The following is a 15,520-nucleotide window of genomic DNA, read 5'->3' on the forward strand; positions in this document are numbered from 1 at the left end:
GGATTGGTGCCCAGGAGTGTGATGAGTGTGCACGGCAGTGTTCCCATTCCGGATTAGTGCCCAGGAGTGTGATGAGTGTGCACGGCAGTGTTCCCGTTCCGGATTGGTGCCCAGGAGTGTGATGAGTGTGCACAGCAGTGTTCCTGTTCCAGATTGGTGTCCAGGAGTGTGATGAGTGTGCACGCAGTGTTCCCATTCCGGATTGGTGCCCAGGAGTGTGATGAGTGTGCACGGCAGTGTTCCCGTTCCAGATTGGTGCCCAGGAGTGTGATGAGTGTGCACGGCAGTGTTCCCATTCCAGATTGGTGCCCAGGAGTGTGATGAGTGTGCACGGCAGTGTTCCCGTTCCGGATTGGTGCCCAGGAGTGTGATGAGTGTGCCCGGCAGTGTTCCTGTTCCAGTTGGGTACCCAGGAGTGTGATGAGTGTGCTCTGCTGTACAGGGGCCTGGAGAGGAGCACGGCGCACTGCGAGGTCTGGAGGGTCCAGCGCCTCCACGCCTTTGCCAGTACTGTGTGTTATCACTCCTCCTTGGTGGTGCTGCCCTAACGGGTGCAAGGGGCGGCTCATTCCTAACTTAGTGTGTTGTCAATGGCTGGTGATGCTGAAAATCTTTTCATACACTTACTATCTGTATGTATTCTCTCTAGTAAAATGTATTCATATCTTTCGCTCATTTTCATTCTTTTTCAATGCCAGGGATGAACCCAGGGCCTTGAACATACTGGGAAAGTGCTGAACCATGAAGCAATACTCTTAACCCCTTTTGCACATTTTTCTGATGGGGTTGTTTGCATTCTTATTCTGGAGATTGGTGTATGTGTGTGGAGGTCAGGGTGTGTGTATGGTGGATGAAGACAAACCTTTTTTTTTTTTTCTCTTTTAGTAAACTTTGTTGCTTCATTATTAGGTGCGTGGCAAAATAGAGACAAAGGTACAGAGATGTGCCATTTACTCCCTGCCCCACACCCCCACGCCCACCAGGGAGCACCTGTGACTGCCAGGGTACCCTCCCCAACAAGTTGGGGCCACCAGTGCAGCTTTGCCCCTGCTGTGACTGTGCACGTGGACAGCAGTGTAGTGACATGTGTTTCCCTGCCCTCTACTTCCTCTCTGCTGTGTCCATCCCCACCCCAAATGCTGGTGACCACTGATTGTTTCATTGTCTCCCTAGTTTACCTTTTCCACACTGTCACATAGGTGGAGCTCGACAGTATGTAGCTTTTTTTAGATCGGCTTCTTCTACATAGTAATACCCATTTAAATTCCCTTTGTGTTCTCTGAGTGTGGTATTGGAAATTAAATCCAATGCCTTCACAGTGAGCAACATCCCCAGCCCTGTTTGTTTGTAGACAGTGTTTCACTAAGTCTCTATGTTGGCCAGGCTGGGCTTAAGCTTGTGATCCTGCATTAGCCTCCCAGAGTGCTGGGATTGCAGGTGTGTGCTACTACATCTGACTCCTTCTTGTTTGTTTATTTGTTTTAGTTTTGTTTTTCATGATACTGAGGGTGGAACCCAGGGCCTCCCACTGAGCTAGAATCCCAGCCCATTTTAAATTTTTTTTAACTTTTGAGGCAGGGTCTTGCTAAATTGGACAGGCTGGGCTCAAATTTGCAGTCCTTCTGCCCCAGCCTTCCAAAATGTTGGGACTGCAAGCATACATCTCTATAACTGGTTTCCTTTATGTCTTTTAAGGATTTTTTTTTTTGTTCCTCGAATGGCTTCAGGGCACTTTTGGCCAGCTGGAGAGTTGTGAGGTTCGAACTCCAGCAACCTGAGGCTGAGAGCTTTGTGGAAGCAGCCACTTAAAGGCCTGAGCTAGGGCCAGGCCCCCTCCTTTATGTCTTTTTATGGCTCAATAGCTCATTTCTTTTTACTGCTGAATAATATTCCGTTGTCTTGATGGACCACTGTCTGTTTACCCCTTCACCTTCTGAAGGACAGTGTGGTTGGGCCAGGTTTTGATTAAATCATGTGAATAAAAGTGTCATGATATCCGAGTGCAAGCGTCTGTGTGGGCATAAGGTTCCGGCTCCGATGAGTAAATACCAAGCAGCGCAACTGCTGGATCCCCTGGCGAGAGTACGTGCCGTTTTTGAGGAGCAAGCGGTATATGTGGGGCATTTCGATTCCGGCACAGGGAGTGAGTTCCAGAGCCTGGTGTTGCGGTGCTGTGGGGCTGGGCCATTCTGACAGGAGCGCAGCGGCATGTGTTATTCTAGTTCACATTTCCCTTATGACATATTATGTGGCGTGCTTTTTCAGGAATTTATTTTACTATATAGTCTAGGCTATATAGTGAGTCCAGACCAGCCTGAACTGTATATCGAGACCTTCCTTAAAAGAAAAAAGCAAAAGCAGACAGGGCTGGGGATATAGCTCAGTGGCGCAGCACTTGCCTAGTAAGCACAGGTCCTGAGTCTGATTCCCAATAACCCCCAAACAAACAACAAAAAAGAAATTTCACCCTGCCTGCAAGTCATGCAGATATACTAGAAACCTCCTTGTGTCGGACTCGGTGCTGCATGCCTGTGGGCCCAGTGCTTTGGGAGGCCGAGGCAGGAGCATTATAAATTCAAACCCAGCCTGGGCAAGTTAATAGTTAATGCTTTAGTGAGACCCTATCTTAAAGCAAAAATTTAAAAAGGCTAAGGATGTAGCTCGGTGCAAAGACCCCTTGTTCAATCCACAGTACTGCCCAAAACCAGCCCCCCAAAAAAGCAAACAAAAAAATATCTTTGTTGTTTTACCTTTCCTTTTTAAAAAAAAAAAAAAATATTTATTTATTTATTTATTTATTTATTTATTTATTTATTTATTTTGTGTGTGTGTGGCCAGCTCAGCCCACCAGGGGGCGGGGCTGGCTGGCATGTGGTGCTGGGGGATTGAACCGCAGTGCCTGTGCTTTGCTTAGCTTAGCTTAGCTTAGCTTGTTCTAAGTAGGTGCTTTAGACCACTGAGCCATCTCGCCAGCCCCTTACCTTTCCTTTTAAATTTATATTTTTTATCTTATTTTTTTTTAATTATTTATTTGGTACAGGGTCTCGCTATGCAGCTCGGACTCAGTGATCCTCCTGTTTTAGCTCCCCCCCCACTGAGATTACAGGTGTGTGCCACCACACCTGGTTTTCCTTTTAAACTTATAATCTCCATGGGATTGATTTTGGTGCTAGTATAGGGCAGAAATAGGGTTCTTTTTTTTCTGTAGGGACAATCACTGAGCAGGTTTGTGTGCTCTGGGCACCCCCTCATCAGGCCTGTGAGGCAGGACGCAAAGTGGGTTGCAGGTGGCAGTGTGGGACCTGGGAACCAAGGACCTACCAGCTGCGGGTCCCCATGGCCTAGGACAGCAGCAGGGTGGGACTCGTGCCTGCTGCTGGAATGTCAGAAGACACCCTGTCTCTGGGTCGGGAGGGAACCTGCACCTCTCCTGCTACTCTGCCTCAGTGTGCTGTGCCCCCTGGTGCCCCATGGCAATCCTTGCGAATCTCCGTGAGACAGGCAGAGTGGAGTGAGCCCAAGGCCACCAGGAGGGCTGTCCTACAATCTTCTGTTGACCAGACTTTCCTCAGAGGGGCCTGCTGCATCCCCTCTGCCTCCCGGCGGGTGGCCACCTCTGCGAGGGCACTTTTACAGAGGGCATTTCTGCTCAGTAAGAATTCGGGCTGAAAGGGGTTTTTTCCAGCATGGAGGCCTCATCTGCTGTTCGTCTGACACCCAGGATTTGGGAAAGAAGCTTTTTGGCAGCTTGGCCAGAGGTGCTTTCCACACCAGTCTGCTTACCCTCATTTCACAGAGCTGAAGATAGCAGGACTCCCATTCTTTGGAAGACTGAACAGTAGGTCAGGGCCTCCCTTGGCCTGGACAGCAGTACCGTGTCCTCCAGGAGGAAGAACTCTGGCTCTATAATAAGAACCAGGTCCTTGGGCCATCCCTTCCAGGAGATAGTGGTCAGAGCGTCTGGTCAGCAGGAGCTGGGGCCTGGGCAGTAGAGCCCAGAGCGCTGCCTTGTGGCCGCCGCACTTCCCTGGCTCCTGTGCCTAGGATCCCACCTCCCCAGTTCAAGCCGGGATCTAGAGCAGCAGCATTCACCAAGGAGAAGGTGAAGCCCAGCCCGGGGTCCTTGGGGTCAGAGAAGGCCTGGCTCCAAGTCCTCCAGAGATGGAGAAGTGGAGAAAAATTGCCCACCTTTCACAGCTGTCCACCTGGGGAGGTGCCAGGAAAACACTGTGAGGCCACTGACTGGAGCTCTCACCCCAGTGTGCAGGCCAGAGCTCTGTCCCTGCAGGCCAGAGCTCCCAGTGTGGGGCTGCTTCCACAGTTTCAACACAGAGCTGTGATAGCCACACTCCAGCGACCCTCCCAATAGTCAGGACACCCTTACTCTGATGTCTCTAAGAAGCACACTGCCAGGTAAACTGTCTTACAGTCACTGGGAGCACGTAGTCCCAGTACTTGGGATGCTAATGCAAGAGAATTGCTTGAGCTTACCAGGTCAGGGCCAGCTTGGGCCGCATAGCGAGACTCCATGGTCTCTTACTGATTCTGTGCTGATCAGACCTTCCTGTACCACATTGGAGAAAACAGGCTGCCAGGGCCCTGCAGTCTCCCCAACCAAGGCTGGGTTCTGGCCCTTCCCCACTGCAGAGACTGTACCTTGTCACTGCCACACATGGGCTGGCTTCCTGAGAAGTGGCACCACTTCCCTCCCAACTGTCCCCTTGCCGCCGCTGGTTTTTCCTGGAAGGGTAGTGCTAGCTCCAGTTGCAGAGGATGAGTGTTAATGTGGGACACACCAGATGTACCTTCAGGGGAGCTGAGTGCCCTGGTCCCCTTGCCTGGCCTTGGAGGTGATCGGTGGCTGTGTCCTCAGGCCCAGTCCTGCTGCTGACCAGTGACAACGTCAGACAGCGCCTTGGCTCTGCAGCTCTGGACAGGTATGGTGGCTCCAGCCCCACTGGTCCTGTAGAAAGCAGCTGCCTCCGTGCTGGTCCGGGCACAGCCTGGAGGTGCGTGCTGCTGGCCTTGTGCCCGTCCCTGCATGCTCCAGCCACAATGCATTCAGCACGTGTGTGGGAACTGGCAGGCCACCCTCCTCTGTCTGTACCCACTCACTGTCCCACGGAAAGCCCTAATCCCTGGGTCCTGGCCACACCTGTGCTTGGCTCACAAAGACTTGGGCCAGGCCTAGGATGCAGGAGGGGAGAGTGGGCTCCTCACCCTCTGCCACCTCCACGGCCCACAGTGTCCATGAGTACCGGCTGTCCAGCTGGCTGGGACAGCAGGAGGACATCCACCGGATAGTGCTCTACCAGGCAGACAGCACACTCACCCCTTGGACCCAGCGCTGCATCCGACAGGCCGACTGCATCCTCATTGTGGGCCTAGGCGAGCAGGAGCCCACAGTGGGCGAGGTGAGGGGTACCCTTCCCACAGCCCAGTTCTCTTTTCTCTGGATAAAAGATTTCAAGAACTCAGAAGTAGGCCCAGGTTCCCAGTTAGAGAGGTCTGCTGTGCTCTCCAGCAATTTTAGCACAAAGCCCAGCAGGAGCCCTGCCCCAGGGACTCAGAGCCCGAGTCTGCCTCACGATGCACAGCATGTGTGTGAAGCGCTGTGGGCAGGGCTGAGGCTTGGGCAGAGTAGTGCCCTACTTTACCTCTTCCTGCAGCCCCTCTTTCCTCAGCATGCAGAATGACGAGCTTTGAAGGCGTTGCTTCACCGCTCTTGTAGCTGGCCACCTGCCTCCCCTGTGAGTTCTCGCCACTGGCTGAGCTTTCTCGGTAGAAGGGTAGGAGACTGTGCCACCTAACAGGCCAGGCGCTGGGTGCCCTCATGGAGCCCACGAGCTGCTGCCCTAGGGTGTGCTTAGATTCAAGGTGTGTGTGGTCTGCAGGTGTGAGCTGTAGCTCCCTCAGGCGTGGCCACAGGGCTCCCACTCCCCCAAATGCTATGAACAGCACCTCTTCGCCACTTTTCTCCCTGCTCCATTTTCCCCCCAAGCATCTGCCATCTGTCTCGTCCTGGACAGCTAAACTTTTTCCTTGTAATATTTGCTCCTGTCCTCCCAGCGAGGGCAAGTGCCTACAAGACACAGCATGCAAAGCTCATAGTATATGCGCATCAGCAGCTTCAGGAGCGGACAGAGGAGGGTCCCTGTCCTTGACCACAGCTCCCTGTGGCTGTACTGACTGCCTGCATACACAGCCTGGCCGGCCCTGTCATCTGAGCTTGGCTAGCCCCAGTAGGCCATACCACAGCCCAGCCATTCACAGAGACAAGAGCCACCTCAGCCCTGCCTGTGGCCCTTCTGTGGGGCCAGCTGGTAGGTGTCCCCAGTGCAACGCCATCCTGCGCTGTACCCTTGGCCTTGCCTGGTGTCTAGCAGCCCTGCTCTCAACAGCTGGAGCGGATGCTGGAGAGCACAGCTGTGCGAGCCCAGAAACAGCTGATCCTGCTGCACAAGGCTGAGGGGCCAGTGCCAGCGCACACTGCGGAGTGGCTCAACATGCGGAGCTGGTGCTCAGGCCACCTGCACCTCTGCTGCCCACGGCGCGTCTTCTCCCGGAGGAGCTTGCCCAAGCTGGTATACTTTGGGTGTGCTGTTTGGGAGGTGTCTACATCCTAACTCTGTCTAGGAGTCCATGTTTTTCTGGCCTTGATTTTGAGCTGCCACCTGTGTGGTACTGTGCCCTGTAGAGAGGAGGTATGGGTGGAGCTTAGCAAGGGCTCGTGGTGTCCTGGTGACCAGGAAAGCCAGCAGTGTAAAGCCAGGCCAAGGCCTGAAAGTCTTAGGGGCCCGAGGGAGGCACATAGGAGCCTAGGCACTGGGCCTCCCCTACAGGATATGCTCAGTCCACCCAGCTCAGCAATTCAGCCAACACTGTTTGCCTGGGATCCTGTGCTCCCCAAGAGCACTGTCTGCCAGAAGGGCCACTGAACTCCCTTTGGGACAGTTGAGGCAGCTCCCGGGTCTCTGGTGGCTCAGCTGCCCTCCCTGGACAGACATTATTCCATGAGTCCTGGCCCAGGGTCCTGACAGAGCCATGTTCTGGAGGGGACATTGATAAGGATGGGAGGAAACTGACCAGATGAGGCAGGACACACAGGTCTTGGCTGGGGTCCTCCTGGCACTTCCCCTGCTCCCACCTCAGATGGAGATGTACGAACGCGTCTTCCAGCGGCCACCGGACCGGCACTCGGACTTTTCCCGTCTGGCGCGTGTGCTGACGGGCAATGCAATTGCCTTGGTGCTTGGAGGAGGGGGAGCAAGGTGAGCCCATGGGTGCTGTGCTGGGCACCAGGAGGACAGGGAGTTGCAGCACAGATGGGCCTTGGGTTGTGGTGACCTCTGCCGTCCCCAGGAGGATCCTCGTGTGCACCCAGAAGGCCAGGTCCCCTTGCTCTAGCTCTGGAGAGAGATCTTCTATCTCATGCTAGTTGTTGCTTGCACGTGAGCCACCGTGTCTTCCTTGCACTCCCTGTTCTTGTCCCTCACTGGTGTGCTCACTGCTCCCAGTGAGTTCTCTCCATTTTTATATGTGCTCCATAGAATAAGGAGCTGATCTGCCCTCCCAAAGCAGAGCTGCCAAAGCAGTCTTTGTTTCTTTGGGCTGTGAATTCCTTTTTTTTTTTTTTGAGACAGGTTCTTGCTATGTAGGTTGAATTGGCTTTGAAGGCAGTATGTAGCCCAGGCTGGCTGAGAATTTGCAGCAGTCTTCCTGCCTCAGCCCCTTGAATGCTGGAATTACAGGTGTGTGCCACCATGCCCAACTGCTCTAAAGGACTTTTATCCCCAAGAATTCCTGTGGTCTAGCAGGTGGCTTCCTTGGTAACCCAATTGTGCTGATGGGGGCCATCTGTACTGGTGCAGGGAAGGGGAACACCACAGGCTTCCGGCTCTGATGGAGGATAAGGTTTATGATGCTTTCTGAATTGGGGGCTTGATGCTGGTCATCAGTCCAAAACTGCCACTAGGTGACTTCTCCCAATGCTGCTTCTGATTGCCTCTTTCTTCTCTTTCTGGGTGTGGTTCACACCTATACTATACCTTTATGTTAGATGGAACATGTTTTCTAAGCTCTATATTGGCTTTCTTTTGAGACAGGGTCTCTATACAGTTCAGGCTGGCCTTGAGCTCCCTTTGTATCCTAAGCTGGTCTTAAACTCACAGTGATCCTCCTGCCTCAGCCTCCTGAGTGCTGGGATTATAGGCATGCACCACCATGCCCAGCTTTATTCACTGGGTTCTTAATTTCAGTTGCTATGTTTTTCATTTCTAGAATCTTTACTTCATTCTGTTTTATAGCTCCTGTTTCTGTGCCAAAATCATTATTTTTTTATTTTATGGAAAAAGTAAAACAAAATTTCATAACAAAATAATAGGAGTATAGCAACAGTTATACTGTTGTTATCTTTAAAGCAGTTACACAGAGTACAAGATATGACCGTAAACATTCTCCAAATAATATTAACACAAGCCTTTCTTTTCAGTGAGCTAAGGGAAGCCAGTAGTGTAACTATCTTGGGTTTTTCCTGGTCCCTGCCTTCATTTCTCCTTTCCTAGTTCCTTTTTCCTTTTGAGCAGTTTCTTCCCATCTCACAGTGTCTGTTTTAGACTTTGGATCTTATTTACAATTTCAGTTTTTCACATCAGGGAGATAATACGATGTTTAAACATGTCTGATTTATTTCACTTGTGAGAATGGTCTCAAACTACATCCATTTATTATAAAACTCTCAAGTTTATTGTTCTTTATGTCTGAGTAGTAGTCCATTGTATAGAAAATGCCACAGATTTTTATCCATTCCTTGGTTGATGGGCGCCAAGGGCTGTTTCCAAGATTTAGCTACTACATGGGCGCACATACGTCACCGTGGAGTGGTGTTTTTCATTCCTCCAGGAAGATGGTCAGAAGGGGAATAGCTGGGTTGAGTGGGACCTCTACTCCGAGCTTTTTGAGAAATCTCCACGCTGATTTCCAAAGTGTTTGTACCAGTCTGCATCTCTGCCAACAGTGGAGAAGGTTCCTTCCCCCCCTCCAAGTCCCATCAGCATTTATTTTTGGTTGATTATTTCTTTCTTTTTCTTTTCTTTTCTTTCTTTCTTTCTTTCTTTCTTTCTTTCTTTCTTTCTTTCTTTTTTTTTTTTTTTTTCTGAACTGGGGACTGAACTCAGGCCCTTGCGCTTGCCAGGCAGGTGCTTATTCCACTGAGCTGTCTCCCTGGCCCCTGATTTCTTGATGATAGCCATTCTTTCTGGAGTGAGATAGACCTCAGTGCTTTAATTTGCATTTTTCAAATGACTAATGATGTTAAACTGGGCCAAAATTATTAATCTAGTCTATAATTCTTTGAATGTGTAAAGATAAATTTAAGTATTTAATTTTTGTAACAATATGGTATAATTTTTATTGTATTAAAATATACTTAAATTTACCAGTTTAGCCATTTTTGAGTATACAGTTAAGTACACTAACACTGTTGTACAACCACCAGCACTATCCATTTCCAGAACATATTCATCCTAAACACACTCTGTACCCATTAAATACTAATTCCCGTTTTCTCTCCACTGAATTTTGGTAACTATTTTTTACTTTCCCTCCCCATGAATTTGCCTATTCTAAGTACTTCATTTGAGTGGGATCATAATCTGTCCATTGGTGTCTGACTTCTTCACTGAAAACACCCGTGTACCCCGTGTCCTCAGGGTGCTCACGCGGCCTCCTTCCTAGGTGGCCGCGTCTCTCCTCCTTGTCCCCAGCTGAGTAAGTCTTATGCTTCTCAACTTGGCTGCAGTCAGCAAGTGTTTGTAGGTTGAAGATACTGGGTGGGCTCTAGGTATGACCCCTCCACCTCTCCTTCCCCCTTTCAGCTCCTCAGGTCCTCACCACCTCCAGCACGGGTGGACTGATGGGTTTAATGTGTTTATCTGTGTAACACCTGTGCGTGGTGCTGGAGAAGGAACCCACTTGCTAGGCAAGTGCGCAAGCACTGAGCCCCAGCCCAAGACAGATGTTAAGCAGTATGCGCTCTGTGAGCAGCACCTTGCATGTCTGTGCCTGCGCAGGAGGCAAGACCTATGGGGTATAGTGGGCTGTAGTGCAGCAGGCCTCAATGACACACTCACCTCCTTGCTGTGTCCTGGCTGATGAAGAGGCTGTGCCCAGGTGGGCATCCTCCGGGCCCTGGCAGAATGCGGAATCCCCGTGGACATGGTTGGAGGCACATCCATTGGGGCCTTCATCGGTGCCCTCTATTCCGAGGAACGAAACTACAGTCAGACACGAATCCGAGCCAAGCAGTGGGCCGAGGTAAGTGGCAGCCTACACCACCAGGAACCTGGTTTTGGGGAGATAAACCTGCAGGTTTCAGAACAGGGCCAGGGAAGAAAGCATGGTGAGATCAAAGACATGGACTCATGGTGTGGCTGTCACCTGCAGTGCCTAGATACAGGAAGAGCAACCCACTACACAGGGCCCTGGGGCAGAGGGAGCAGGGCTAGTGAGCAGGAGTAGTAAGCGGCAAAGCAGGGCAGGACAGAATCACAGGACTGGCCTTGAGGACCTCAGCCAGAAAACTGGCTTGGGGCGAGTCACAAGGGATCTGCAGTGCAGGCTGTAGTTTGGCACAGGGCAGATACAAATGGTCCTGGCCCATGCTCTGGCCTTGTCATAAGCAAGCCCAAGAACCACAGCATCAGATGCAGGACAAAACAGGACCTGGACAACTGGCTCAAGCTCTGTAGTGGGCAGCCCCCATGGAATAGGAAGAACGTGGAATCAAAGGGCATGTGGTCTGATTTTTGGTTTTTTCCCCAGTTTTTAAAAGTAAGGGAGGGGCTGGAGAGATGGCTCAGTGGTCTAAAGCACCTACTTAGAACAAGCTTGGCAAACCACAGGGACCGCGGTTCAATCCCCCAGCACCACATGCCAGCCAGCCCCGCCTCCTGGTGGGCTGAGCTGGCCACACACACTCACACACACACACACACACACACACACACTAAATGTTAAAATAAAAAAAAATAAAAGTAAGGGAAATTGGTTATCTTCCAAATGGAACTTTCAGATATGCTCTTTGCTGCCACCATGCCTGCCACCAGGCCCCGGGATGTAGCCATGTGGCCCTCAAAAATGGCTCACCCATCCCTTAGCATGGCTACCTGAGAAAGGGCCTGGTGATCCATCCTGTGTCCCTGTGATACAACAGCGGTCATGAGGGATGGACTCTGAAAGCAAGGTCCATGGGGCAGCGCCCAGAAGGCGGAGGACAGCACAGTGAGACCCCAGTCCCAGGCTGTGGCAGCCTCTCTCTGAGGGTCTGGTGCTGAGGACAGTGGCGGCGGTGGCCAGGTTGATTTGAAGTCCTGCTGCCCTCTGGGGCTGTGGGACCTCCTAGGGTTACCTGGAGTTGAGAAGAGGCTTCCTGCAAGGTGGATCTGGCCCTAGGCAGAGTGCAGAACATCTTGGCTTGTGCTTCCTGGCTTGTCTGAAGAGGGTGTCACTCCTCATGAGCACGTGGGTTCTGCACATCCAGCTTGTCCACTTCCCGGGGCAGCACCTTTCTCTCCATCTCTGACCTAAGACAGTGTCAGACGCTGTCCCTGAGAGTAGGCGTGCTAGTGGTGGGGCCCGCCACATGTCCTCTGATCATAGATGCTTCCTGGTCCCACCCAGAAGAGCTCCCAGGAAAGCAAGAGCCTCGTGCACCAGAACCCTGAGCAGTGTCACCGTGCTGTGGGTCTGGTCAGCCTCGTACAGTCCATCACTTTCCAGAGAAGGGACCTGCTGCCCTCTGACACTTACACCTATACTCCAGGGACTCCAGCCCGTGAGGAGTAGGCCCTGAGCTCTTCCAGCTGCTGACTCCCACCTCCTCACAGTGCCGATTTCCCGGCCCTGCCTGCTACTCCTGCTTTGACTAGGAGGCCTGGGCAGAAGGGTACTGGTGAAGCTCCCAGGGTTAGGGAGGGCCCAAGGGCACTGCCAGTCTCTGGGCCCACTCGAGCCCAGGCCCGTGACAGGCATGCTCTGGAGACATGGGGGCTCTAGGACATTCCTGGACATCTGTGTCCTGCTGCTGGGAGCACATGCCCGTGCCAGTTCTCAGCAGGCATGTTCCTCAGCTGGGTGGAGCTCCTCTGCAGTCTCCTGTGTTCCCAGGACATGTCAGTGGTGAAGACCGTGCTGGACCTGACATACCCCATCACGTCAGTGTTCTCAGGAGCTGGCTTCAACAACAGCATCTGCAGCATCTTCGGAGACCAGCAGATTGAGGTGGGAATCTGCAGCTACCCTTGGTTTGTATCAGATGCTTTAGAGCCCTCCATACAAGAGGGGGTCCCCTGAGCCATGTCCTCCCTATAGGACCTGTGGCTCCCCTATTTTGCCATCACTACTGACATCACGGCCTCAGCCATGCGAGTCCACACAGATGGTGAGCCCTCCTCCAGTCCGGGGCAGCCAGGGCCAGTCCTTTCAGTCCACAGTGTCAGGTGTGGCAGGAGTACGGAAGGAGAGCGGGCACTTTTGGAGGGCACCATGGGTCTCAGAAAGGAGACAAGCAGCACGGGCAAATCTCCAGGGAGGCAGGGGAGGCAACTTCATCCGCACCCAGGTGGGATAAGGCAGGAGCAAAGATACACTGGTGCGCTCCCTGGAGGTGAGCGCACTTGTACATTCTTGGCCCAACCTGTGGTCCAGGACAGGAAGCTGTGGCAGGTGGCAAAAGGCTCCACTCTGGCCCCTCTGCCACCAGACCCTCTTGACCACCAGGCTCTCTGTGGAGGTATGTGCGTGCCAGCATGTCCCTGTCTGGCTATATGCCCCCTCTCTGTGACCCCAAGGACGGACATCTGCTGATGGATGGGGGCTACATCAACAACCTCCCAGGTGCAGTAAGGGCTGGGGAGCTGGGGCTGGGGCAGTGTGTCCTCGCTCACTCCACCCACACCAGGAAGGCTGGGTGGCACACGTTTTCCTCAGAGTGTGCCAAGGGAGAATGTCAGGCTGGCGTCAGTACAGAACACTCACAAGCACACGCACACACGTGCACGCGCACTAAGTGCACCTGGCATATGGCTGTCCCTGGCAACACAGTGGTGTGCAGAGCAGCGGCCAAGAGACAAACCAGAGCACTTAGGACCCATCTGTGCCCACAGTTGGAGACTAACAGCTTGCAGGTATCATGTGTACTGCTACCTGTTGGACGTGGGCTCCTCAGGGCCCATGCCTTCCCCTCCACCAGTCCTTAGGGCACAGTGAGGCAGGACCTGGCCCCAGATAGGCCTGGGGTTCCACCACAACCTTGGATCTGTGTTCCCTAGTCCGGGGGTAACCAAGACTGCCTCCTCCCTAGCGGATGTGGCCAGATCCCTAGGAGCCAAAGTGGTGATCGCCATTGATGTGGGCAGCCGGGACGAGACAGACCTGACCAACTATGGTGACGCACTGTCCGGGTGGTGGCTGTTGTGGAAACGCTGGAACCCCCTGGCTTCAAAAGTGAAGGTAGGAGTGGTGGTAGGTGGTCGGGCACCCCCTGTGGCTCCTGCCCACACCCCAGAAGGTCACTCAACACCCTCCTCTGGCCCTGGGACCAGCCCTGGGCAAGAAGAGATGACAGAGTGCCCAGAACTTATCCCAGGCCTGTGCTACACCTGGGCCAGGAGACTTGGATGTGTCCCAGCAGGTGCTGAACATGGCTGAGATTCAGACCCGCCTGGCCTATGTGTGCTGTGCCCGGCAGCTGGAGACGGTGAAGAACAGCGACTACTGTGAGTACCTGCGGCCCCCCATCGACAGCTACCGCACTCTGGACTTTGGCAAGTTTGATGAGATCTGCGTAAGTGCTGGCCCCAGGTGGGGGACAGATGGGTCCCCAGCCTCCTCCTGTCAGTACCGGGGGGGGGGGTCCTATGTCTCCTGATGTTCCTGCTGTGTGCACAGGAGGTGGGTTACCAACATGGACGGACTGTGTTTGACATCTGGGTTAGAAGTGGCATTCTGGAGAAGATGCTGCAGGACCAGCAGGGGACAAGCAAGCAGAAGGCCAGTGCGGTGAGGCGACCACATCCCTACAGCTGCCAGGGCCAAGCTGGCCGTGCCCATGTGTCCCACCTTACCCTTCAAGGCAGCCCACGCGGGCCAAGTACTGAGCGCACGTGCTGTGCTGTCCTTCCCATGCGCTCCAGGCCCTGCTCTGCCCCAGTGCCTCCTTCACGGACCTTGCTGAGATGGTGTCACGTATTGAGCCTGCCAAGGCGACTGTAGTAGATGGTGAGTTGGGTGCCCAGGAGGTGGCACCCCTAGGTCCCCCCATCTGTAGGAGTCATACACATTTGCACCCCACTGGCCAGGAAGCTTGCCTAGCACTGCTGTATTCTGTCAAGCCCAAGAGCCTCGGGTGGTCCCACACCAAGGGGACTGGCTCCCCAGGCTGCCCAGGCCACTCCCTCATTCGGCTTATCCCCGTCGTGCTCTATACCTAACTGGAACCTGCAGGATAAGAGTGATGACCGCAAGTCCTCTCCACATGGGACAGCCGGTCCTCTCTTGAAGGGGGACCTGAGAGCCCGGGCACTGGGACACCTGTGCTGGCCAGGCAGTGCAGCTCTGCTCCTGGAGGCTAAGTCTGATCTGGGGTTGCCCATGGTGCATGGTAGAGTGGGCGAGGAGGTTCTGCTTGTTCCATGGCTTTATTGGAGACTTCCCAGGTAGACACGGCCAGGAGCCATCTAGGACCGCGACCCATGTTGCCATGGGTGGGGGGTCTGTAAACATGATCGACCTGACTCTCCCTGTTGCCCCAGATGAATCTGACTACCAGACCGAGTATGAGGAGGAGCTGCCAGAAAGCACCAAGGATGCATACGCTGATTTCCAAAGCACCCAGGTGGAGTGGGGTTCAGACTTGGTGAGCTGCGGTGCTGCCCTTAGGTGCTCTGGGTCACCCTGTCTGGGCTTGGGCCTCCTTATTGTCAGCTTGCTTACAGGAGAATGACCCCTCCACGGCAGCATCGGCACCCTGACTGGGCGTCCCCAGAACCATCCAGGGACTCCTCCTCCTCCCAGCTCCCTGAAGACACACAGAAGCCTTTGCTCTGAGGTTTCCCAGAATCGCTCATCTCCATGGCTGACGCCACACGGAGCAGAGGCTCTGCTTGATCCTAGAGGCACTTTCCTGGGCGACTCTGCCTCCAGCTCCTGGGGAATGGAGGTTCTCCGAAGCTGGGCTGGCCTTTCTCTGCGCTGGCACTGCGTGCCCCAGCAGTACTAAGGGGCTGTGGCAGCCTCTGCAGGTCTCCCTGAAGCCTCTGCGAGGTGCGGGAGCTCCGGATGGATGTTAATAAAGGCAGATCTGATTGTAACCATGTCACTGTAGAACACCTCTCTCTCTCAGAGCAACACCAGGATGATGTAGGTCCCGTTGGGGTGGGGGTGTCATCTACCCTCCCAGGGAGGCGACTCCAGTCAAAGGCGGCAGGGTCCCAGACCCTGGATAAGACTGGGGACCTCTAAA

General features: G+C 53.5%; 1 protein-coding gene across 1 annotated transcript in view; it reads left to right on the plus strand.

Moving 5' to 3' along the window:
- The window catches only part of Pnpla7 (patatin like phospholipase domain containing 7), a 94,013-nt gene extending 78,647 nt beyond the window's left edge, over nucleotides 1–15,366 (plus strand). Inside the window, exons 22-35 of the mRNA XM_023700227.1 lie at nucleotides 4,874–4,937; nucleotides 5,246–5,414; nucleotides 6,402–6,584; nucleotides 7,153–7,271; nucleotides 10,158–10,314; nucleotides 12,166–12,279; nucleotides 12,370–12,439; nucleotides 12,778–12,894; nucleotides 13,361–13,509; nucleotides 13,691–13,843; nucleotides 13,948–14,058; nucleotides 14,193–14,277; nucleotides 14,811–14,914; nucleotides 14,994–15,366. Coding sequence (XP_023555995.1) covers nucleotides 4,874–4,937; nucleotides 5,246–5,414; nucleotides 6,402–6,584; nucleotides 7,153–7,271; nucleotides 10,158–10,314; nucleotides 12,166–12,279; nucleotides 12,370–12,439; nucleotides 12,778–12,894; nucleotides 13,361–13,509; nucleotides 13,691–13,843; nucleotides 13,948–14,058; nucleotides 14,193–14,277; nucleotides 14,811–14,914; nucleotides 14,994–15,029 — 1,631 coding nt within the window. The 3' untranslated portion in view covers nucleotides 15,030–15,366. The remainder of the gene's footprint in view (nucleotides 1–4,873; nucleotides 4,938–5,245; nucleotides 5,415–6,401; nucleotides 6,585–7,152; nucleotides 7,272–10,157; nucleotides 10,315–12,165; nucleotides 12,280–12,369; nucleotides 12,440–12,777; nucleotides 12,895–13,360; nucleotides 13,510–13,690; nucleotides 13,844–13,947; nucleotides 14,059–14,192; nucleotides 14,278–14,810; nucleotides 14,915–14,993) is intronic.
- The last annotated feature ends 154 nt before the right edge of the window (nucleotides 15,367–15,520 follow it).

This window comes from Octodon degus, unplaced genomic scaffold (assembly GCF_000260255.1).
Source record: "Octodon degus isolate 3935 unplaced genomic scaffold, OctDeg1.0 scaffold00123, whole genome shotgun sequence".
NCBI lineage: Eukaryota > Metazoa > Chordata > Mammalia > Rodentia > Octodontidae > Octodon > Octodon degus.